Raw genomic sequence first — 24,543 nt, forward strand, 5'->3', positions numbered from 1 at the left:
TTGTAAATGCTGAAAATATGGAAAGTTCCATCCTGACGCATTTTGCTGGGCTACAGTTCCCATCCACCTTGGGGAGGGTCACACAGTCCTCTGTGCAGGGGAGTGAGGAAGCAGTCCTTGGGTCGTAAAGTGAGAGGAGGTCTTACATTCACTTGACGAACACAAGCATACAGGCCCCTAGAGTCAGCGGAATGGGTCACCCTGACCGTGACACCTGGAGCGTCATCAGAAGGATGTCATGAAGTGTTCTCGGGCGGAGGGCCAGCAGAGCTGTGGGTTAAGACCTCCACCTCCCTGGGCTGTCCCCTCACCTGTCCTGTGTGAGAATTATATTTGTCCCCTGACTCCCAAACCTGGCTTTGCATCTGAGTTGCTTGGGGACCTTGTTAAAAATATGGATTTCCAGGGGCGCCTGGGTGGTTCAGTGGGTTAAGCATCCGACTTCAGCCCAGGTCACGATCTCATGGTTTGTGGGTTCGAGCCCCACTTCGGACTCTGTGCTGACAGTTCGGAGCCTGGAGCCTGCTTCCGATTCTGTGTCTCCCTCTCTCTCTGCCCCTCCCCTGCTCATGTGCATGCTCTCTCTCTCTCTCTCAAAAATAAATATTTAAAAAAATCAATATAATGCCAACCTCAAGAATAGTTTTCTTTCAGATGACTGTGTTTATTCTAAAAGCAAGCTAGATAGAACTGTTGGGTCCTGCTCCTGGTCCATGCCACCAACATCCAAAAGGCATTCCGCACTCCTGCCGGCCAGTTGATGACCTCATCAGGGGAGCCAGCATCGGGAGGCCCCACACACGGGTGTCTTCTGCGGCTCCCCTGTGTGCAGGCATCCCCCCCAGGGCTTGTTTGCCAATCATGGGGCCATGAGAGAAACGCACAGGGTCTGCCGTAAGTCACGTCACACTCGAGCGTGGCCTAGGAGTATGATCTAAGGAGACCGGCGGAGTCTTGGCACGTGGAAATGAATGGTCTCCACTGAGGCCGTACACGTAGACGGCTGTTTTAGTTACCTGCAGTTGCCTGATTTGGTAACTCCAAAATCGCCTCGTATTCTGGTTGTCACTTTCTGATACCTAAGTATAGCCAGGAGCCCTTGTATCACTCATAAGGACATGAAGGCCATTTGCTGCGGTTACTCTGGGCACTAATACTGTTTTCCGTGTAGTCAGAGCTCAGTTAGAGCATTTCCTGCCTATGGGACACCTGTGGTCCCAGCCCATTCTTGGCTGCCGTCTGGGCTCCCCGAGGCCCTCAGTTCATCCACATCCAACTCCATGTCTTCTTGGGGCCAGGAGGCTTGAGAAACCAAGCCGGTGTGTTAGGCAAGCAGTCGCGTTCGGGCAAACGAAATGTATTTATTGCCGCAAGCAGGGGAAGGCTTTCCCAGAAGTTCTGCTTTTCTGACATATGCCAGGCAGCGTCACATCCAGACTGTAAAAAGCGTGGCCTCACATTGGGGTAAAAGCCATCGAGTGGGACGGCCCATGTGCTGCCTATTTTTAGAAGAAGGAGCAGAGTTTGCAGATGTCCTGCTCCTGTGGGTGGGGACCGGGAGCTGACCCATTTCTCCTCTGCTGTAAAATGTGACTCATTTCAGGTAAAACTGTACAGCAGCATCTTATGAGTAGAGGTGATGCCTCTGGTGTGTTCTTTCTGAAGACTGTGCATCGTGGAGGCCAAGACCGCCTGGCCTTCTCTTTGGTCCTGACCCACTTCCAGTCCGGCCGCTCGGCGGGCTGAGTGCGGACGGCCCTCCTTTCTGTCCACATCAAGTGCCACAGACCAGATTCCGGACTGGACTCCAGACCAGCCCTTAGTTTCTGCAGTTTGGGTTTTTTTTCTTTTTTTTCATCTCCCTGGCAGACATTTTTAAAAAGCATTTGGCTAAGTGTATTTTTAATAAGGCGTTTTAAAAGTGTCCCCTCTTCCTTCTTCCTTTCCGAAACATTAGTGACCTTATAAATTCATTCGTAAGAATGTTCCAGAAGGACTTGGTCGTATCCAACAAGCCCATGAACTTCAGGCTTCTCTTCTTTTTTTTTTTCTTTTTCTTTTTTTTAACATTTATTTATTTTTGAAAGAGACAGAGCATGAGTGGGGGAGGGGCAGAGAGAGAGGGAGACACAGAATTCGAAGCAAGCTCCAGGCTCCCAGCACAGAGCCCAATGCAGGGCTCAAACCCACAGACCATGAGATCATGACCTGAGCCAAAGTCGGACACTTAACCGACTGAGCCACCCAGATGCCCCTTAACTTTTTCATGTTTATTATTTTTAAGAGAGAGAGAGTGTGTGAGCAGGGGAGGGGGAGAGGGAGAGGAGACACAGAATCCGAAGCAGGCTCCAGGCTCCGAGCCTTCCACACAGAGCCCGATGCGGGGCTCAAACTCATGAACCCTGAGATCATGAGCTGGGCTGAAGTCGGATGCTCAACTGACTGAGCCACCCAGGCGCCCCCAGACTTGTCCTCTTAATGTGTGTCTTTACCAGACTCTTCTCTTCACTTGTATTTAAGTTAATTTTGTCGAGGTAATATTTTGCGTGCAATTTAGTGGATACTGACAGTCGTGTACAGCTACATGTAATCGTGAAGGAAGACAGGTCCATGAGCCCCAAAAGTCTCAGTCTCTTCCCTCCCTTTGCCTCCACCCCCGGCCACCACTGCTCTGTTTCCTGTGCCTAGTTTGGCTTTCTCTGAATGTCGTAAGTCAGATATCAGCATAGCATCCTACCAGCGGGATGGGTGGGATGAGCTTCCCTCACCATGACGCCCCAAGATCCGTCCTCCATGTTGCACACATCAGGTCATTTCCCCCCTCGTGTTGCTAAGTGGTATTCCGTTTTACGAACGTACCAGTTCCTACACTCATCAGACGCTGGACATCCAGGGTTTCAGCTGAAATAAACCAAACCGCTATGAACGTTTACCTACAGGTCTTACGGTAAGCGGATGTTTAACTTTATAAGAAACTGCCACACTTTCCCAGAGAGGCTGCCCATTCCGCATCACACCGGCAGCCTCCCCGGCATGGTCCTGGCATGCCATCCTGCCGGGCGACCCACCCCTGGGGGGCTGTCCTGACCATAGCCCTCCCTGGTGGCACCAGCGTGGACTGGCTTCCCTCTGGTCGTCTTCTCTGAGGAAGAGTGGGTTCAGATCTCATATAGAGTGTCTCTGTCCTCGATTTCTGGGTGTACTCTGGACAAAAGTCACATATCAGGCATATGTGTTCTGGAAATATGCCCCCCCCCCATCTGTAGCTGCTCTTTATTTCTTGATGGTACCTTTAAGATCAAGCCTTCTGGTGTTTTCAACATTTTTCTTTTACGGTTCATGATCTCTGGGGCGCGTCTAAGAAACAGTTGCCTAATGCAAAGTCGCTAAGACTCTTCCCTGTGTGCTTTTCTTCAGAAAGTTAGAGTTTTAGCTCCTACACTCGGGTCTGTGACCCTTTTTGACCACACATGTGTACATGGAACCAGACGAGGGTCACGGTTTATTTCCTTACGTGTGGATGTATTTGCTTTGCATAGATGCTGGTGCTGTGGCCAGTGCCAAATAATTTTGGAGAGCAGGACTTCCAAGGCCAGTATAGTTCTACCTCATATAGGTGGAATCCGTGATTCGGAATGGTAGCCGGGGCAGGGCTGGTGTTCTGTTACGCCAAAGAAGCCACAAGCAAAGGGTGGCAGACCGACCACGGGCTCTGTCTCTCGTGGATCGGGCGGCTGCTCGTTACTGCTGATTGTTATCGTACAGGTTCTGTCCTGTTCCGATGCCTCCACGTTATCATGAGCTCAGAAAATGGTACAGACTCACCCGGCCAGGGCCATCAAAAAACTCACTCACCCTAAGAACGGCGACGAAGTCTGAGTTGTAGCTGAAGGAATTGTTTTCTTGGATCCTCAAAGGTAGCCCTGCCCAGCTTCTGGGCCATTTGACGTATTTTCTAACGAGCTGGGACCTGGGCTGGAATCCCCAGAGGGTCACCGAGAAGGGCAGCATCGGAAGGGCCGGGAAGGCTTGGAACGCACCGCCAGCAGCCGAGGAAGGGAGGGGCCCCCCAGGGGACGGGAGAGGATATGGGGTGTCTGCTGGGGCCCGCTGCCCATAAAAGGCAAGACAGGAAGAGTCAACTTCAGAAAGAGAAGGGATTTCCTACTATTCACATGTTGGCCAGTAAGTGAAAAGCTTATTCTTATTCGAGCAGGAAAATACTGTACTGTAAATTAAAAATCCTGATGTGCAGTGAAGCAGGGTTTTATCCTTGGAAACATTTCTCTTTATCCTTCTCTGATAAAGGAAGCTATTTTTTTTTTTTTTTTTTACCTTCCTCCCCACAGAGAGCTGTAAGGTTAACAAGCTGCGGATGGAAACAGGCACCCCCTTGGGGCCGCGTGTGAGGCCACACTTCTCGGCCCCGCTTCATGATCAGCGCCCCACCTTCGTGTCCGCGTCCGCAGGCCCGGAGTCACCCCCGCGTGCACATAGCTGGTTATATTCTGCCCTTTTCTCAGAAGTGAAAATTCCAAGTTCAGGAAAGCTTAGTAAGAGTCTCAGGCCTTGAAGTGCCTTCTGGCCGCAGCCGCGGTATTTGAGCAATGTGTATTCAAGTCTGGACGCATTCTATCCACCTTTCCAGACTTCAGCTTCCACCGCCGACCCTGGATCCCACACGGGCTCCAGGAGTGATTTCAAGAAGGAGACATGATGAGCAACCTTCCGTCCTCACAGGGAGCAAAGTTGGTTCTGGCCTGTTGCAGATCCCACTGAAGCCTAAGACCCAGAAAAGTTCATTAGAAATAGTACTTAACAAACGTAAATATTAGATCTTTCTCTGCCTGATGCAGTAAACACTCAACTGTTCTTCTAAGACCTGACTTCATTTTTTATTAAATGAGATTTTTATTAAAAGATACCTGCTTCTGTGAGAATGTCGCAGGGGGAGGGGTGTTGAGCAGTAAGCCTCCCAGGCTACTGTACAAAGAAACCCCCCGGGGAGGGTGGTCACTGAAGCTCCAGGAGGGTCCGGGCCAAGCCTGGGACTCCGCATTTCTCTCAAGCTCCCAGATGGAGCTGATTCAGGTCGAGGACCTCACTCAGAGCAGCAATGATGTAATGGAACACGGAAGCTTCAGAACCGGCCCACTCCCCACCCAACTTCACGATACTGGGCTCCTTCCAGAGCCCCCGCTGTCTCCTCTCAAGTGGGGGGTGACAGTTGTCACGTGTTTGGCATGGGGGTAAAATAAGATAAACCGTTTTTTCAAACCAAGACGGGGGCGCCTGGGCGGCTCAGTCAGTTAAGCGTCAGACTTCAGCTCAGCTCATGATCTCCTGCTTCGTGAGTTCGAGCCCCATGTCGGGCTCACGGCTGTTGGTGCAGACCCCGCTTCAGATCCTCTGTCCCCCTCTCTCTGTCCCACCCCGTCCTGCACTCTCTCAAAAATAGAAACGTTTTTAAAGATTTTTAAAAATAAAACCTATAACAGGCACTTCATCCCAGAAGATACGCGATTTAATGATGCTTTTTCCTTTGTCCTGTCTCCCAGCGAGTAACACGTAGATCTGAATCAGATCGCCTGGCGGGATGGGGGTCACAGCACATGGTCCCTCCACTCCTTTCACAGCGTCTGCTGGCTTTTAAGAAATGTTTCTCAGGAATGCTTTTGTCAAGTGCGCCGCAAGACTCTCAGGAGCCCTTGAGGTTTATGCAGAGACATTCAAACTAGACGTCTCCTTCTGGGGTAATTTTTATTTTTAACGTCACTTAGAACAAAAGGAAGGGAAGAGATGGAAATAGGTTTTCCGACCGTGACCTTCCCACTAAGGGTGGAAGTTGGTGATAATTAGCACAGAGGAAGCTCCTTTTCATTAGCTGATCATTCCAACTGCTCTTGACAGACACACTGGATGCCCTGGCCGGCAGGATATCCTCGGGGAAATCTCAGGCCTGATGACTAAAACATTCAGAGCAAGGTCCTTGACCTTGACGTCAATGTCCACTTCGCCTCAACAGCACAGCGTTTGCACTGTGGGCAAGAGCGAGGGTCCAGTCCGTGGGGACGAAGGTCTGATTCAGATTTTCTCCAGACTCTTCCTGGCCCTTCCCCAGGGCGGAAGCTGGATGGAATTTGTGAAATGTCCCATCTGTCAGAAGCTCAAGATAAACTCCTCAGAATGTCACCATCCTCACACCCACCACGATGGCTAGAACTTCTAAGAAAGGGAAAAGAGTGAGTGCTAGCAAGGGTGTGGAGAAATCTGGAACCCTCACAAACCGCTGCTGGGAATGGACGTGATGCAGCCACTGTGGGAAGCAGTCTGGCAGTTCCTGAAAAAGTTAGACAATTGCCAGAAGGCACAGCCATTCCGTTCCGAAGTCTGTACCCAGAAGAATCGAAAACAGGCACTCACACAGGTAATTGTACGTGCACGTCCATGGTAGCACGAGCCACAATGGCCCTAAGGTGGGAACCCCGTAAATGCCCATGAATGGATGAAATGGACAAATTGTGGTCTCTCCATACAATGAGTATGATTCAGCCGTGGAAGTGAATGGGGTACTGCAGGTGCTACCCCATGGGAGAACCTCAGAAATTCTATGGTAAGTGGAAGAAGCCAGGCACAAAAGGTCACATATCATACATATGACTCCATATATGTGAAATACCCAGAATGGATAGATCCCACAGACACGGAGAGCAGACAGCAAATATAGGGGCAGTGAGGAGTGTCTGCTCAGTGGGTACGGGTTTCCGTTTGGGGTGATGGGAATGTTCTAGACCTAGATAAAACTGGTGGGTAGAGAACACTGTGAATGTGCTAGAAGCCCCTTTAAAGGGTCTGTGTTGTGTTATGGGAATTTCACAGTGATAGCACGCCTCAGAAGAGGAAAGGCTCATTCCAAAAGCCAGACTTCCCATCCAAGAAACAAAGGCTGAAAAGAAGTTTACTGACAATGGCAGGAAAGTGAGTACATGATGTCGCTATCACTTTTCCCATCAAAGGGAACCGAGGAGAGGTTACTGAAGGCACGACAAGAATGTGGTTTTTCATCATGAAGACACACATGTTCTGCTGTGGTTAACAGTAGGTGCCGCTCCTAGTTGGAGGCGTGCAGTGAGCCCCCCAGATGGGGATGAACTTTGTAGACGGTAAAAGTGACAGTGTTACTGAAGAACATTTTACGCCCAAAAGGACGCTCGCCGTGCAAGCCTCACCATGACTGGGGGCATTCGAGGGCTTGGGGCATACCGCATAATCACAAGAAGGTGGTATTCTAACAGTGCCAACAAAACAAAAATGATTACGACTGGAGAAGATCCGTAAAAATCAGAATCAAAGCACGTTTTGTCCCCACACTTCCAGCAAACGTAGCAGGTGGAAGGCCCTGAGCACTAGCCTAGGGTGAGCCTGGGGTTCATGTGTTCATATGGTCAGGGCTACCCACCTTCCAGCACAACCCTCCTCAACGAGGGGGAGACAAGAAAGGGGCGATAGCCCCCTTTTACCGCATTGTTCAAAGACACGAAATACCCTGGCTTCACCACTGCCTGCGATGCTTGCACTCAGACGGAGTATCTGGTGAGTTCCACCTTGACCGGACCCTCCGGAACACGAGGAGGGTAGAGCAAGAGAACCCATCATCTCCAGAACTGACCTGGCCCAGAGGGAGCCCTAAGGGGGCATCCCAAATCACCCTTTGTTGGAGGAGGCAGGGGTCCCGAGCTTCGGGGCAGGTCTCATCCATCGACTCGATCTTAACCTCCATCTGTATCTTCCGCCTCCGAGAAATTCTGACCGCTTCCCCCGTACCTGGGCCCCACGTCCACAGGCGTCGGCAGTGTTGGGAGGTGAGGCCCCCACACCCCCCGGCCAGGTGAATAATCGCCCGTGGCGTGGATGGACCCCATTTTGTATGCTCACCATCTCCCAGGAAACGCCGTGCGTCTGCCCTTTGGCTGCTGGGGAAGATGCTACAGCGAACACAGGCGTCCAAGCACCTGTTCGGTCTCCACTCCCAGCGATTTTGAGGATTCTCCCAGAAGTGGGTTGCTGGATGGAATGGCAATTCTCTGTTTAATTTTTGAGGACCCACCATCCTGTTCCACGTCGGCCGTGCCGTTTTACATCCCCACGCGCAGTGCCGAGGGCTCTGATTTCTCCGTGTGCTCACCAGCACATCATTTTGTCTTTTTTTTAAATAATGGCCACTCATGTCCGATGGCCACGGGTGTGGATTGTTACAGGCTTCAGACACCTTTAATGTTTCTCTGTGTGTGCGTGTAGTATGTGTGTAGACGGGAGATTATCTGATCACTTAAACATCTGGGGATCATTTTGATACCTGAGTGCCATATACATTTCCATCCTGTTACAGGCATTATACTGAGTAGAGATAAAATATTGGAAATCTGTTTGGAATTTTCCTGTTAACTGAGAACACATTTTTTATTTAAAAAAAAAAAAAAAGCCAGGTAAGGGGTGCCTGCGTGGCTCAGTCAGTTAAGCGTCCGACTTCGGCTCAGGTCATGATCTCACGGTCTGTGGGTTCGATCCCCGCGTCGAGCTCTGTGCAGACAGCTGGGAGCCGGGAGCCTGCTTCAGATTCTGTGTCTCCCTCTCTCTCTGCCCTTCCCCTGCTCACGCTTTCTCACTCTCTCTCTCTCAAAAATAAATAAATAAACATTAAAATTTTTTTAAAAAGCCAAGTAAGCGGATTCTTTCATCCCAACCTAATGCCAGCATTTCACGGTAACGCGACATTAGTGATCTAGGATGATTTTTTTTTCTCACATTTAACATGTTTTTTTTCTTTTAACACTCTAGGCCTTCTTTCTTAGCCAGAAGTCACTCTGTGGCAATTGTGGCAGGAGATAGAACTGTCTACATGTGACGTTCCCTGGACATCATAGCTCTTTGAGAGAAAAGCGTCGTTTCAAAAGCAGCACGCTGGAAAATGCTCGTCTGTTGTTATTAACCGTGATTAAACTCTGTTGTTTCTGCAGGGCCAGCCAGGGCCAGTGGGCCCCCAGGGGTACACCGGGCCCCCAGGCCTGCAGGGATTCCCAGGACTGCAGGGCCGCAAAGGTGACAAGGGCGAGAGGGGGTCACCGGGGATCACAGGACCGAAAGGAGATGTGGTATGATGACTTCTCATGTTCCCTCCACTTTTGTGACGGGCAGTGGGTGTCCCGGCCCACAGTAAGCTTGTCTGCCTTCCTTACAGGGAGCAAGAGGCGTTTCCGGATTCCCTGGTGCCGACGGAATTCCCGTAAGTGTTTTGTAAGATTTTGTAGGATTTTAAAACACCGAACACATGCTAAGCAAGCTCCTGACTTACAGAAGCATTTCTACCTAGGCCTCCTGTTTGGTTTACGAAATGAAGTAGGGCTCTCAGTGCATCCTTTTTCCCCTGGAGTCCCATCAAATACGGCACAGATTGGTTCCTTTGTAAATGTTCTTCTGCGCTTGGCTTCGGAATCGAGGCTACTTGGCGAAAACCGGACCTGGTTTTGTAATGGAAGGCTAGCACGTTAGATATGCGCAATCAGAATGCGGCTTGACATTTTGTTGGAACCGTAAAGCGACCTGAACATAAAGGGGCACAGCCGAGATGGTGGGTGGGAGGACGCCCTCTGCTGGACGTTGGTGAAGCTTCCCCAGTTCTCTAGTGAACCATGCGTAAGTGAGAAGAAAAGACAGGGTTTGTCCATGAGAAAAATCTCAAAATGCAATAAAATGTGTTTTTCTAACCTAGTTTACTTTACTTCTTGTGGCATAAAAAAAAAATAAACACAGCGGCCTGTCTCTCAACCTCTTTCACAAGGATCCATGAGCAGATTCCCAGGGTCTGCCTCCTACGGATCCCAGCCGCAGGGACAGATGTGTTTATGACACATGCTTTCGCCTGCTGCTGAGGTTTGAGGACATCTGCTTCAGGAACCTCCCTCGTGTGCACACATCCGAGCCCTTACCCCACATGCCCACACCCCCTGCCCCTGTGTTAGCACGCACATCTACACGCGTGTGCACACGTAACAGATGCATTCCCGGAGCTGTGGAAGCAGGACAGCCGCCTTGTAGGAGGGAACACAGAAGAGCCATCACAGAGAGGCTGTGCATCACAGAGAGGAGGTTCTTCAGAATGCCGGCTGCATACCCAGGAGGCTGTGCAGCGGTACAGGAAGGCGGTCAGGGCTACAGACAGGCCACACGCAGACCTGAGGCCCGCGTGACGGTGACCTGACCCGGAGCGTCCCCTGGACGGGGGCTCACACGCACCAGTTAGGACACACAGCTGTGTGAACAAGTAAGGTAGTCACTTCCCCATTAGTCAGAGTCAAAGAATCCGTAGATTTTCAGGGATAAACAAATAATGATAGCATTTTCCTACCAACCGCCTGCAACAAAACCACCTATTCTTAAACTGCTTTCTTGAGCTCTTTGGGCCACCTTGTCGGTTTTGTCTTCTGGAAGTCGAAATCTGAGTTTAAAAGGAGGGATGTGGAAAAACAGTATAGCTACTCTGAGTCATATTTGGTTTTTCCACTGTATGCCCATTTACTCTGAGGAGGAAATAGTTCACAAGTTGGAGAGGCAGTATCTTCACATGAGAGAGTGGTCACAGTAAGCAGGTAACTGAGCGGTTTCTGCAGAATCTCCGTGCTGCTGACAATGGCCTCGCCCACTGACCACAGGACTCTGGAACTGCACATACATGCACCCATGTGCCATCTGCCCCCGGGCTAATTTTAGCCACTTAGGAGCCATATATAAAATGTGATGTGCAGTCAGATCTTAAGAGCCGTGTCCAGTTAGATGTTGAACATGAGACGGGCGGTCAGTTCAAGGTAATTGCAATTTTTCTTTGAAGAACAGTCTCCAACTAACGTCTGACTGACACGCCATGTCACATGACTTAGATCAGTTCCAAGGGAGCAAGAAAGGCCAACAGGAGACAGATCACTCTGGAGAGGAGTGAAGAACTCGAGTTACGAAAAGCATCATGGAAGACCGCACAGATCGTGAGCAGAGCACCCACCGGGCTTGTTTTCTCAGGCTGAATTTGAAGGATCAGCTTTCAGAGACCCCCAAAAAAAGGCCTGTAGTTGGCCACTACCAAGGCAGCTGGCTGCACTCTCAGCTGGAGAGATGGATGGTACCCCGTGATTTCCAGGGCGGAGGGGATTTCTCTCGTCTACCAGGGGATTGGCTGTTGGATCTGTGCTTGTCTGAGGGTCCCAGTTAAAGCAGCGGCTTTGAGTGTCTAAAGGAGAGCGATGAGAGGTAGACAACGAAATTAAAATGCAACTCTTCTCGTTGTGTTTCTTAATATCGTTCAGGGTCCAGGCACTCTATGTAGGATTTGTTCATTTCTCTTGAAATGTCCCAAATTTCTCAATGTAAGTGTAAAAGGCATCCTAATGGGGCCTCAAAAAATCCACTCTGGAATGTATGCTTGGTCCATTGTCAGCAAAAGCAAAATTTTAGAGAGATTAAGAAGATGGCATATATCTAAACAGGTGCCGGGGGAAGAAACAGCAAAATAGGCCGTGGTCTCGTAGTACGTAAGCAGCAGGTCATTAACTCAGCCTGACTCCCTAGCTATTCAAAAGACATTTGGTCATGCTGCCTTCCCTCCCCTCCCCCACCCCGACATCTCTGAACATCAGATGTTGCTTTTATTGGCTTTATTCGAAAGCAAATAAGAGGAAATCAGTTCTTCTACATATGGCGAAGTCATGGATGAAATCCCTTGGGGGGGCAGGAGGAGTGTGAATCTCTTTCCTGTGAAGGATGTGAGTCTGTCAACTCACCCTCTACAGTTCGGTTGGGCACAAAAGATGGGGCCCCTTATTGTCCTTGAAAGACCTAGCCGCTTCCAGAGTGCCTTCTAGAAGTTTTAAATCTACCGTGACCCGTCCCTGCTGACACAGACCTCCCGATAGACCGGCGGTAATGGACTTCTTTACCCAGCCCATGGCAAACAGAACTTTGTCCTGAAGGCCTTTCTCCTGCTCAGAACCGAACCTGTGTGCCTCCATTTACTTAATCTTTCATTCACCCACCTGCTGGTTTTGAGTTCTCTTTGCCCTTGGGTTCATGCAGGGTGGGAAGATTTAGAAGTGTTTTATCACGCTCTTCATGAGAACGCCAGACCGTGTGCTAGAAGGCTCACCTACTCTTCTTTCCCAGGGACACCCGGGGCAAGGTGGGCCCAGAGGGCCACCTGGTCACGATGGCTGCAACGGGACGAGAGGAGACGTGGGCCACCAGGGACCCGTCGGCCCCGGGGGGTTCATTGGCCCTCCTGTGAGTATCAGGGCAGTGGGTGTGGCTGGGGTGGTGAACTCCAGGAGCTGGGGGGCCGGCCCTTGTCCGCAGACGGGTGGAGGATGTGTGGTGTGCCTTTCATGGGCCCATCCAGAAGGCCCTTTTAGAAATTGTGTCAGAGAGACTTTCCAAGGAGGGCGGGTTGGCTCCTGTGGACCCCTCGGCCGCGGCAGGTGTGCTCAGCCCGGCTCCTGCACCCCCAGGCAGGTGCTCCCCTGTCCCTAGGCAGCGGTCAGGATGCACACGTTCCTGCAGACATCTCAGCATGATTTTCCTGCGTCCAGAGAACTTCATTCTCCAAATTTATTCTGTAAACAAGATAGAAAATAATGCGTGTGGTTTGTATCGTGCAGTTTTACCTGTGTCCTTGCATTTCCCCCCATGCTACAATTCAAGTAACAGGGAAGAATTGGGCAAGAGCAAAAACAAAATCAAAAGGCTTAATTAGAGCTTGACAGAATGCCGTTAGCTCCCATCTTGTTAGATTCTAAAATCCTCTGTGACATGGAAACAGCCCCTGCAGGTAGAAGTGTGCTTTTTTTTTTTTTTTTTTATGGAAAACTTCCGTGTATTCATCTATTTTGTAGACTCAGTTTTCAGGTCTTTGCAAAGAATCTTGAAATGTTTTCCATTTCTGTATGGCTGCCTTCTTGCCATCAAAATATTGCAAAGTCAGGGTTTTGCCAACATCTTATTTGGTAAAACTTTTTATTTAAGAAAACATTTCTAAGACTGGGGAAGAATATTCACACGTTCCTCCCTGCGTGTTTCCCCCTAAAGTTCGTGGATTTCTCTTATTCTCGCTTCTCCTCCCCAGTCCTCTCCCTGGGTTGTCTTTTATGTGTGGGTCACCTTGTCAACGAGGACCATCACTTTCCAGTCTGCTGTAATGTCATGAAACTATCATTATCAATAAATATAACCATCACTTTAAAATACTGATTTTATATGGGCGCCTGGGTGGCTCAGTCAGTTAAGTGTCAGACTTCGGCTCAGGTCCTGATCTCACAGTTCGGGAGTTCGAGCCCCATGTCCGGCTCTGTGCTGACAGCTCAGAGCCTGGATCCTGCTTGGGATTCTGTCTGTGTGTGTGTCTCTCTCTGCCCCTCCCCCTCTTGCACTCTGTCTCTCTGTGTGTCTTAAGATTAAATGTTTAAAAAAAAAATTTTTAATACTGATTTCATACACAGACATTGAAAGACATTCATCCACATACAATATGCACACGTACTGAGTGTATTTGTCACAATTCCACTTTTACAGAATGACCCAGCATCTTTCCCAAAAATGGTGCTTCAGAACATATGTGTTAATATCTTTAGCACCCTAATGCCCAAGAAAAGACAAAGTGTATTATTACGAAGAGAAACAACATGTTGGTATCCTGAAGGATTCGTTTACTGAGCATCCTTTTGGGTTTTTGTAAATAACCTAAGTCCTATAAAACGTTTCCATTTTAACTTTGAAGGAAGATACTATTGGGTAAATACGAAAGTCTCATCTTTGTGGCTGAATGTAGGACTGGTGTTCAAAATAACCCAAATAAGCCGTAAGGACCACTGACATTGCCCATAACAGACAATGTCTAATCACCCACATGGCTAGCACTGACTGCACTGAGTGTTCATGGGCCTTTCTGTGTTTTCTCTGTCTTCCACGTCCTGTCTACCATAGGGGCCCCAAGGACCCAAGGGGCAGAAAGGTGAGCCGTACGCGCTTTCCAGTGTGGACCGCGACAAATACAGGGTATGTTCGCTAGAGGTGGGACTCGTGCCTGAGCTATCAGGGTAATTCCTAATAATAACAAAACTTCCCTAGTATGGCTGAGCTATAAGCAAGTGCCTCTGGGGTGGTAGAACAGCCCAGCACCATGAAGAAGCTAAAAACCTTCGATTTCTATCCTGGGGCGCCTGGGGGGCTCAGTCGATTAAGCATCCAACTCCCTCAGGTCACGATCTCACCGTTCGTGGGATCAAACCCCGGGTAGGGCTCTGTGCTGACAGTGTGGAGCCTGATTGGGATTCTGTCTCTCTCTCAAAATAAGTAAACTAAAAAAAATCATCAATTTCCCATCGGGGTGACATTTACCTGTGGGTGCACACCTTTCCAGTCTGTATTCACAATGCCCCAGATAAAGGGTAGCATTACCAAGCCCCTGGCGGGGCTGATATAGTTTCCGAATTTGTTTCCAAAGTTGTGATAAAATGTAACTAAATCTAAAGACACTTAAAAACCAGAACTCTTGGGGCGCCTAGGTGGCTCAGTCGGTTAAGCGTCCGACTTCAGCTCAGGTCATGATCTCACGGTCCGTGAGTTCGAGCCCCGCGTTGGGCTCTGTGCTGACTGCTCAGAGCCTGGAGCCTGTTTCAGATTCTGTGTCTCCCTCTCTCTCTGACCCTCCCCCGTTCATGCTCTGTCTGTCTCTGTCTCAAAAATAAATAAATGTTAAAAAAAAAAACATTTTAAATAAATAAATAAAAACCAGAACTGTTAAAATTATTTTCTCTCAACTAGGGTGAACCTGGGGAGCCTGGATTGGTCGGTTTCCAGGTAAGGTCTATTTTCATTAGAGAATGTTCCAAGCAGAATGTCAAGAACTCAGGACTGCATATACCGGTGTCCCTCTCCTAACAGCCTTCCTTTTTGCCTGTATGCAGGGGCCTCCTGGCCGCCACGGGCCTATGGGACAGATGGGTCCGGTTGGAGCTCCAGGAAGACCAGTAAGTAGCAGGTGCCCGGCTCATTCTGAGGGGGCCATCAGGGTGTTCCCCCAGACACATGGCTTCTTCAGTTGTTGATGCATGTGGAAACGTCACGATACATCTCGGATGCTTGTGGTCACGATGGAGACTGTCGAGACTCTCTCGCATGCGTTTTGCTGCTGTTAAGATTGAAGAATGAGGACTTGAAATTTGTGGGCACTAGATCACCACCAAGCATGTCCAGTGTGGAGATGGTGCTGGCTGGGCCCCCTTCCAGTCGAGATGAGCTCTCTCGGCCCCACACCCAGCCAGCTGATGGCGGGGGGGCGGGGGAGGGGCGGTCACCCCTGGGCCAAGCACATCAAAGTCCGACAGGTGGATAAGAAGAAATGGTCTCTGCCTGGGCGTGGCCATCGTGACAGCTGTGCCACACCTGGGAGTGGCCATCATTGCCAGTGAGATGTTACACATCAGTTAGCAAAATGGCCCCAGTGGCCGCCTGAAGGGGTTCCCAGCCCGTGCAACTCAACAGACAGAGTGGCACCTGCACAACACGGGGGTGAGGGAAGGCTTGCTGCAGGGAGGGAGAGGACGAGAAAACAGAGGTGCTGGTGCCCATGAAGCCCCCCAGACCACTTCCCCCACCGCCCACCGGCCCGGCACTAAACCACCCCCACTGGGTGTCTGCCCCTCATTCCCTGGAAGTTTAGCATCAAGACAAATGGGCCTTGAACAACACTGGGGGAGGTCCGGGTCCAGGTGAGAGAGACCTTGTCGCAGAAAACCGGAGAAGCGAGGATCGCGAGATGCCAGGTTCTTTGCTCCCCCGCCGCATACAGCTGTCGGCCCGCCCACGGTACACACGCCACACGGACAGGGGTTGGTCTTTAAATACACAGTTCGGGGAAATCTGAAGCAGGGGCCTGTCCCCGCCGTGTCCTGAGCTGATCTGACAGCTTCAGGTTCTTCTACGGGCCATTAGAATCGCCCATGCTTCCTTGTGCTTAAACGCTAACCGCCCATCTCGTGCGTGTTTAACACCTCATCCTAAGTGTGGCGTTGACGCGGAACACTTTGCAGAAAGACCGTGGTGTTTGCAGATGGACTTTCAACCCTGCAGTTTGGACCCGCAGGTTAATTCTGCTTGTGAACATTTGCTGACCCCTCCAGCAAAACATGCTAGGAGGAGGTCACGGGAGGCAGTGTCCGCGGTGACAGGGCCTGGGACCTTGCGGGGGGTGAGAGCAGGCAGGAGTTAGGACCCGGGTGAAGTCAAAAGTCTGAACTCAGAAGAGCAAACCCAGAACAGCTGTAGGTGGACAGCTGGCAAATTCTGAGAGGCAGGCCCGCCCCCGGTCCTCTGCCCTCCAGCCCGTCCTCCCCACTGAGGCAGGTAGATCAGAAACCTCTCTACATACTAGACGGTGTTCTAAATATACACAGAATGGCTTTCCCAGAGCTTCTCAGCAGAAGTTATCTGGGTCCTGGGATAAAGAAAACAGTTTACAGATTTCTTTGTATTTGTGCAGGGCCCGCCTGGACCCCCTGGACCTAAAGGACAGCCGGTAAGTCGGTGACGGGGGAGGGGTGGCTTACACACTTGTGTGCCCCTTTCCTGACCATAGGGCTACTTGGTTGACAACGACATATCGTTTATTTTGTGATGAAAATGATTCTGTAGGTTTTTAAGACCAAAAAAATCACATCCCACTGCCGTCGTGTGGAAATCACACTGATGAATGTTTGATTAGCAATGTAGACGCAAGACCAGCTCGTGTGTATCCGAATGTGTCAGTGCACCAGAGGGGACAAAATGTGGCTGTATTTGTGCGGGGTGGGGAGCCAGTGGCATTCCTGCCCAGATGTAACTAAGCTCTTTGTGCCGGAGGGTGACACCAGCCCCCAGGAAGCTAGTCTGTGATTTTCAAGTCAGGCTTGAGCCCAAGGCCATACTGTTCCCACCCAAGAAAGATGATTAAGTTGGATGAAGTACAAGAAAGGAGGTGGCTTGTCAGAACCTGTAGACGGAACTAGGGTTCAGTGTCAACAGGGAAAGTTGGATAAATGTCTAAGACCAAGAGCAGGCAGGTGGGGAAGGGGATGGGTGGTCAGAAATGCTGGGCTGCAGCTGCCAGTGTGCAAGGACCATCCCGTGGCCTGCGCGTGGCCGGGGACATCCCCCAGCCTGCATGTTCCCATGTCTGCTCTACAGAAACCTCATCTCTTTGGCCTCCGGGGGACCTCGGCGTCCACCGTCCCCCTCCTCTGCTCCCATCACCTCTGACCTGGCTTCCGGCTGGGGCTGGAGCTCATTAAGGCTGCTGCCCCCACCGCTGGGCTCCCCACTGTCTTGCGGCCACGAGCAGGGTGGGAACGGCCCCGAGCCAAGAGAAGCGGATGTGGGACGGGGCCGCCCAGCCCCAGGGTCGCCTCAGATCCCCGCTTGGCTGCAGCACAAACAGCCCTCGCCGTCCACCAGGTCACTTCCTGGGGACTTGGGCGGCCGGCTCGCGAGGCAGAGGGACAGCAGGGGCCCCCGGCAAAGCGCATTCTGATCTGGCCCGGCTGCCTTGCTGTGCTTTGATTTCAGCTCCCAGCCAGGTGGGAAAGGAGCAAAATAGCAAAAATTAATTAGGGGCTTTGTTTGTGTTTTTTGGAGAATATCTGGGCATCGGGGGGGGGAGCAGGGTACTGCAGAGAGAAGGAGCAGATACGGCCCCACGCCATCCTTTGTCTTGGTGGGAATGTGGGGGCCCTGGGGAGGAAGCCGAGTTGTTTGCACGCCAAAGAAAAGAGCGCTGTTTCTAGAACATGTGTAAGCGTGTAGCACAGCTGCTCCTGGACTTGGGGGTCAAGTCAGTTCTCGAACACATGTCCCCCCCACTTGTGAATCTATTAAGTACGTGACAAGTCGGGGGCCCCAGCCAGAGAATCCCCAGCCCCTAAAGTCATGAAAAGGGTCAGATGTGTTTGTGGAATCAGGATTATCTTACCAAAATGACAAAAGGCTGAGGCGGAAGTGAGACTGAATCCTGATCCTGAGATCTGGGATCCAGGGGGGCAGGGAGTGGCTGTTTCCTGGGTCTGAGGAGACGCTGAGACCCTCATCCGTGGAGACGACAGGTGCGCTACCGAGTCCGAGAGACTCGGGATCAGGTCTGGGCTCTGCTGCGCGCCAGCAGGGAGGCCACGGCCAGACGTCTGTGGTATCTTCATTCATCGCACGCTGCACAGGGTTAAATGCCGCAGAGCCCTGGCTCACACAGCAGGTGCAGAATTAATGACACAGCCAACTTCGGGAGCCTTGGGATGGTTGAACAACAGAATATGTTTCAAAAAGCAAGCTAAAACATTCCCAGCGGTGACAGAGTCCAGAAAAACCGCCATTAATCCGCTATTTTCAGGGTTTCGCTTAGAGTATAAAATACGGATTTTCCCTAAAAGCACACCTGTATTCAAGAATAGCACAGCATTTTCCCAAAGCCCATTGTTTTCATCACACTCACGATACACCATGAGGTGCCGCTTTCCGTAATTTCTACGTGACCCCAGCCTGCTCCCGTTCATATTGTGTGATCTCTGGGCTCACACTTTTATTACGTACTTTATATGTGAAACTCGCAAAAGAAAAGACATTAATTTTCTTTTGTGTCAAATAGGTTTGGGGAGGAGACGCCAGAATATTATGCAAAGATAATTGTTTGGTATTTTGCAAATAGATAGAGCTTACATCTCTTCTTCTAAATATGTATATGTATATATATATATATATATATATATATATATATATATATATAAACACACACACACACACACACATATATATATATTTCTCTGTGGTTAATGACTTTTAAAAACTCAGAAAAACCATTTCTCTTTTCAGGGCAACAGAGGACTTGGTTTTTATGGACAGAAGGGAGAGAAGGTAAGGAAACATAATAGATTAAAGCAGAGGCCTGCTTAGCAATTAGGAAATAAATCATTTTGATGACTGCTTTCCATGCAGTCGTCTTCTGACCACTTACATAGGAAATGATCACTCTAAAATGCCGGGCTATGGGAAACGCTCCAGTTACGGTGATGGGTCACTGAGACAGTGAAAGCCAACAGTCTAGGTTAGCCCCGGACAGACCTGTGACACAGATGTGAGTGACTTCAGCCGTCTGCAGCACCCACAAAGGAAAAATATTGCCCGAGGTGTCTCCCAATGTGCGGACCCCCAAGGTAAGTGAGCAGAGACTGAATGGAGAACCACGAGCCAACGTGGAGCCCACTCAGGGACCGGGCTCACAGGCGAGCAGGAACCACGTGGGCGTCTGTAATCCCTGCACCACCAACACGCAAAGACCAAGGGCCTTCGAGAGCATCACTTGAGGCCACTCACGTGAGACGCCCAATGTGGCAGGTGGCTCACACAAGCAGAGGCTCACCAACACGTAACAGGTCGCACTCACCACAAAACCCACTGGCCACCGTGAACTTTGTGCCGTGGCCTCATTGTTGATGAATTTTCATTTTGTTTTTCCACTGGGCTGTTTGATCACACAGTACACTGAGTGGAGTCCGGTACTGCTCAGGTCCGAAGAGAAAGACTTTTTCTTTGTGCTAATACCGTAGAAAAAATTTACAAAGGAAAACGTTGAAAAATCTGAACACATAAAAAGTTACACACCTATACAATGAAATATGACAAAATAGTGAACTAACATAAAAAGAAGAAAAATCTGGGAAGAAATCACTGGGCAGAAGGAAGAGTCATCACTTTAGACAGGATGGAAAAGAAGTGAATGTGTATCATCTCCAAAGAGTTGAGTTGAATGTTAATAGAGTATCGAGGCCCCATAGGTAAAGGAAGACGAACCAAGACCTCCAGGCAATTCTCAGATACAATGTTAGCAGACTCTCAGAATACTACGTGTGTCACTTTGCTCCTGTTCACATTATATGACATCTGGGCTCAAATTTGTATTCCATAGTCTGCATGTGGAAATGCCAAAGAAAAGACAATAGGTTTCTTTTTGTGTCAGTTTCTGGTAGATGAAGCCCCTTCTTATGCAAGAATCCTTGTCTAATAGTTGCAGATTGATTCCTTCTGGGATCTGTGCACCAAGTGAGAAGTGTTTCTTGCTAATGACAAAAGTGCAAATAAAGCTTGAGATATTTTATCTGTTGAAGATGCTACTTTTTATTCTATAAGAACACCCTTAACGGGCATAGCAGTGGCGAGACTGGAGTAGTCTTTCCTTTCTCAGGCATATCTTACACCTGGGTCCCAATCTTGGAACACAATAGAGGGAAACATTGATGTGGAGACATTCAGCCCTAGTACAGGAATTCATCATAAGGAGATAACGCCACAGAAGCAAATGTAACCCACACTTATGAACAACCTCAACACTGTTTATGAATAAATTGCAAATGATGATGAATGCAAGGAGGACACAAATAATTTTATGTTATGATTTTATTTTATACTATGATTATAACATTACAAAACTGGTGTAATTTTTGTAATATACAAAAGTAGGAATAGCAGTTTGTAGTGGTGCTTTTGTTCACACCTGATGGTGTCTTTGCAATTTAAAGCTGACTACTTTTGCTAAACCATTCCCAGGGTGACATGGGACAGCCGGGACCCAATGGGATTCCATCAGACATCCACCATGCCATCATCGGGCCCATGAAGGAGATGTTCCACCCAGATCAGTATAAGGTAAAGAGGCTTGAGCAAAGTTGACTGTGTTTCCAGTTGAACTAAAAGAAAGGAACTTTTATCTTTTTAAAACAATCACGAAGTGGTAAAGTCTTAGTACCCAGCTGGCTCATCATACATGAAGACACCGCCCATAATCACACAGGTGTGCTAGTCCATCATCTTAAAAAAAAAACTGTGACAAATTTGTGACAACAGCAGAATTCACGAACAGTCTCCAATCTGTCCTGAGTATGCACATCTCCTGTGCAGGCACAGGTTAATGGTCCAAGCATAATTCAGAGCCAGGATGGGAACTATCTGAGCAAAGTGTTGTGTTCCGCAAAAGAAACCTACTTTTTGTCTTTGCTGACAATGGAGCATCACTGTGGGCGTTCTCCCATGAGTCAGTTTTCTGATTTTTATAATTTCCATTAACATTTTCTTTGATTAAAAGTGTACTCTTGGCATCTAAATAAAAATTCAGGGGCGCCTGGGTGGGTCAGTCGGTGTAGCGCCCGACTCTTGGTTTCGGCTCAGGTCACCATCTCACAGTTCGTGAGTTCGAGCCCCGAGTCGGGCTCCATGCTGACAGTGTGGAGCCTGCTTGGGATTCTATGTCTCCCTCTCTTTCTGCCCCTCCCCCCCCAAAAAAATAAATAAACTTTTTTTTTTAATTAACACCCCACTCTACCACTCACTCACTCAGACAGGCCAGTGAACCTTCCCCAGTGTCCGGGCTCCCTTGTGCCAAAGGAAGGTGGTCAATAAACTCAACCTCATAATGCTGCTGAGTGGAGACCACTCCATCATGGCAAAGTCCCCAATTTGAGGTCACAGACAGTGCCTGGGACCAAAGTGAAAACCCCAAACATGGGATCTAATTCCAACTCTCAAGTATCTGTCCAGATGGGGATTGGGTGCTCGGCTGTGGCTGGGGGAAGGCAGGCCTCTGGGAGGGAGTCGCTCTGGGCAGCTGTGCCTGACTTAACAGCCACGTGACCATTGACAGAAGGGGCTTGGGCGGTGGCTGATGTAAGGCAGAACACCAAGGAAAGCGTGTCAGGAGCCATCTGAGCTTAGAGCAGGATGTCCCTGGACATCCAGGCAGAAAGGGGACCCCACTGAGTCATCAGGTGGGATCCAGGCGGGACTCCGGCTCCTGCTGGTGCCCTCGCCATCAGCCAGGTAGGGCCTCTGTCCAGTTTCAGGACAGGAGCCAAGCGGGGAGTGAGGCCAGAGGACGTGCGATCCCTGCCGAGGTGCTCAAGCTTCTGCAGCAGATTTCCTTCAGCTTCTGCAACAAGATGGATGGGGGACAGGGGCCCGGCCAGCCTGCAGGAGGCCGCTGAGAGTGACAGCAATCCTGGGTGCCGTCTCAGCAGCAATGAGGGAAAGAACCCAGTGGTCACTGCATTTCTTCCCCCGTTTTAGACCAAGAAGAGTGGTAAAAAGCGATCATATAAAATTGAGCCTGCTTCCTAAATAAAGCCTGTTTAGCTTGGGGTTTTAATATGCTCCAAACGTGTCTTTTCCCCCGAGAGGACCTTCCTAAGGCTCTTTTATTCAAACGAACGCCATCGCTGGGGGCCTCTCACGGGCACATCCTCTGCCACTGCACGTCACCGTGGGCCTGCGCTGTGGGCGGGGGGGGGGCCGTGCAGAGAGCGGACGGGCAGCCTCCCCATTCCACCAGACGTAGCATGGGATTTAACTGATATTGGGAAAGACCAGAAGAAGTCATACTTCTTTTCTCTTGAACTTTGAAGCTGCAAAACGTGGGAGTTGTTTATTATGAGTCACTCGTAGTCACTGTTTGCCGTTGCATTAACTACTTTTTGGATGGTGAAGCCCATCCGTCCTTTCTGCTCTTGAATTAATGCTCTTTCTGACACTTCACTGTCTTCACAGGGCGAAAAGGGGAGTGAGGGGGAGCCGGGAAGAAAGGTAAGTCGAGCAGCGGCCGGGTTTCCTCTCGCTGGCAGGGTCCCCCCAGCCCCCCCCCCCGGCCCCCACTCCCGGTGACCACGCACAGGGCTCTAGCAGCATCCACCTGTGACACCGGGTGGCGCTTTGACGCTTCTTTTCAGAAAACAATTTTAGAATGTCTCCCCTTTTGCATAATATACACCAGCTAACCAACATCTTCTGGGGTTTGTGACCTGAACGTCGGCGCTTTAAGAGAGCAGGTGCACAGGCGGAGGGACGGCGGGCTTGGCAGTGGCTTCAGTTCTGGGGCCAGCACATCGTTGCTATGCTGTCTTCCGTCCTCGTCATGCCTGCCCTGTATTCCCAGCCCTCCTGGGCGTCACCTGCTACGTGACAATGCCAGTGGTGTCCTGGAGCGATGCTAGTTCAGGCCACCTGGGGGACTCTATGTGACCCTGAATCGTGCTGGGCTGGACTGGGGACCCCAGGAGTCCCAGGGGGCTAGAACACCCGAGGGGGTAAAGTGCACGGGCCAGCTGCCTCACATCTTATCTCTCCTCCTAGGGCATCGCCTTGAAGGGAGAAGAAGGAGTCATGGGCTTCTCGGGCACACGGGTAAGCGATGCATCCCGTAAGTGCGGTTTGCTGGCTTTGCGTGTTAAGTAGACTGGATTCCTCCGAGCAGACTTGAGGTTCCCTGCGAAGTCGAGCTAGAGGCACAGAGAGGTCCCACATACCCTCTCCCCTCACCCACGCACAGCCTCCCCACTCCCAGCGTCCCTGCCAGAGTGGCCCGCTGACCGCGGCGGGCGAGCCCACAGTGATGGACACGCCCTCCCCCCCAGTAACCATGATGTTGGAGACTCCACTGAAGGAGGGCAGGGGCAGAACACAGAGACATCTCTGCCAATGCCGGTGAGGCTGCCTTAACCCACGGTAACGGAAGTGTAGACTGTCCCCAACACGGGAAGTTGATTCTTGTTTCCCTGAGAGTCTAGGACGGTGGGTGGGGTGCTGGGGGTCACGGGAGTGCCCCCCCCATGGAGATTCAGCGCCTGTGGCTCCCATGCCCAACGGCAGACCTCCATCCTTAGAGCGCGGCCTCAGATGACGCCTGCCACTTCGGTCCTCCCTCCATCGGCCGGAGCTCGGTCTCCTGCCACACCTCACTGCAAGTGCACTGGGAAATGTGGCCAGAACAAAGGCAGAGTGGCCTTGTGGTGGCTCTCTGGTAGCCACCGCCACTAAAAGGACGCGTGTTAGAATCTTGGAAAATAAGAGACCCCTGAGGAAGTTGGAGTGCAGGTCTTTTAACACCTCCACCGGATGAACCATACCGTCTTTCTAGACTTCTCCGTATTTCTTTGGGCAGTAGATGTGATGACCCACCTCCTTCAGAAAATAATTTTGATACTTTCATAGTAAAGCATTTCATGTTAGCCCGTGTCAGGGGCGGTAATAGAGCCCTCCGGGAAATGTTGCTGTCCATTCTGAGATGTTTTTGCTTCCGTTTTCCGTCCCAACCCAGGGTTCTCCTGGCCTCGATGGCGAGAAAGGTTCACCAGGACAAAAGGTAAGTTTGACGCGCCTGTTTATTTCACCACCGTGCTTTGCAGATGATTCCACATTAGCACGGACACGTCCACAGAGCTTTGGTAGCGACCTGCACAGCATTGCGGGAAAAGGACGCACCGTGTGCCTAACGACCCCTCACCGTGGTTCCCAGCTGCTTGCTGTTTGCAGCCGTCACACGGTCGACAGTATGGGACACACCTCTTGGCGCCCGTAGGCCAGGATTTCCATCATTCAGTCCTAGGAAGTGCATAGACAGGCTTTTTGGAAATCAGTTCAGCCTCTGAATCATGACTGCATTGA

At 50.3% G+C, this 24,543-nt stretch overlaps 1 protein-coding gene across 2 annotated transcripts in view; it reads left to right on the forward strand.

Moving 5' to 3' along the window:
• Window positions 1–24,543, forward strand: part of COL4A2 (collagen type IV alpha 2 chain) — a 173,947-nt gene that overhangs the window by 93,234 nt on the left and 56,170 nt on the right. For both annotated transcript variants that reach the window (XM_042980099.1, XM_042980091.1), the window contains exons 5-16: window positions 9,018–9,152; window positions 9,239–9,283; window positions 12,208–12,324; window positions 14,020–14,091; window positions 14,860–14,895; window positions 15,003–15,065; window positions 16,577–16,612; window positions 18,931–18,972; window positions 20,662–20,760; window positions 22,651–22,686; window positions 23,233–23,283; window positions 24,197–24,241. In XM_042980099.1, coding sequence (XP_042836033.1) covers window positions 9,018–9,152; window positions 9,239–9,283; window positions 12,208–12,324; window positions 14,020–14,091; window positions 14,860–14,895; window positions 15,003–15,065; window positions 16,577–16,612; window positions 18,931–18,972; window positions 20,662–20,760; window positions 22,651–22,686; window positions 23,233–23,283; window positions 24,197–24,241 — 777 coding nt within the window. The remainder of the gene's footprint in view (window positions 1–9,017; window positions 9,153–9,238; window positions 9,284–12,207; window positions 12,325–14,019; window positions 14,092–14,859; window positions 14,896–15,002; window positions 15,066–16,576; window positions 16,613–18,930; window positions 18,973–20,661; window positions 20,761–22,650; window positions 22,687–23,232; window positions 23,284–24,196; window positions 24,242–24,543) is intronic.

The sequence above is a fragment of the Panthera tigris genome, chromosome A1 (genome assembly GCF_018350195.1).
Source record: "Panthera tigris isolate Pti1 chromosome A1, P.tigris_Pti1_mat1.1, whole genome shotgun sequence".
Classification (NCBI taxonomy): Eukaryota; Metazoa; Chordata; class Mammalia; order Carnivora; family Felidae; genus Panthera; species Panthera tigris.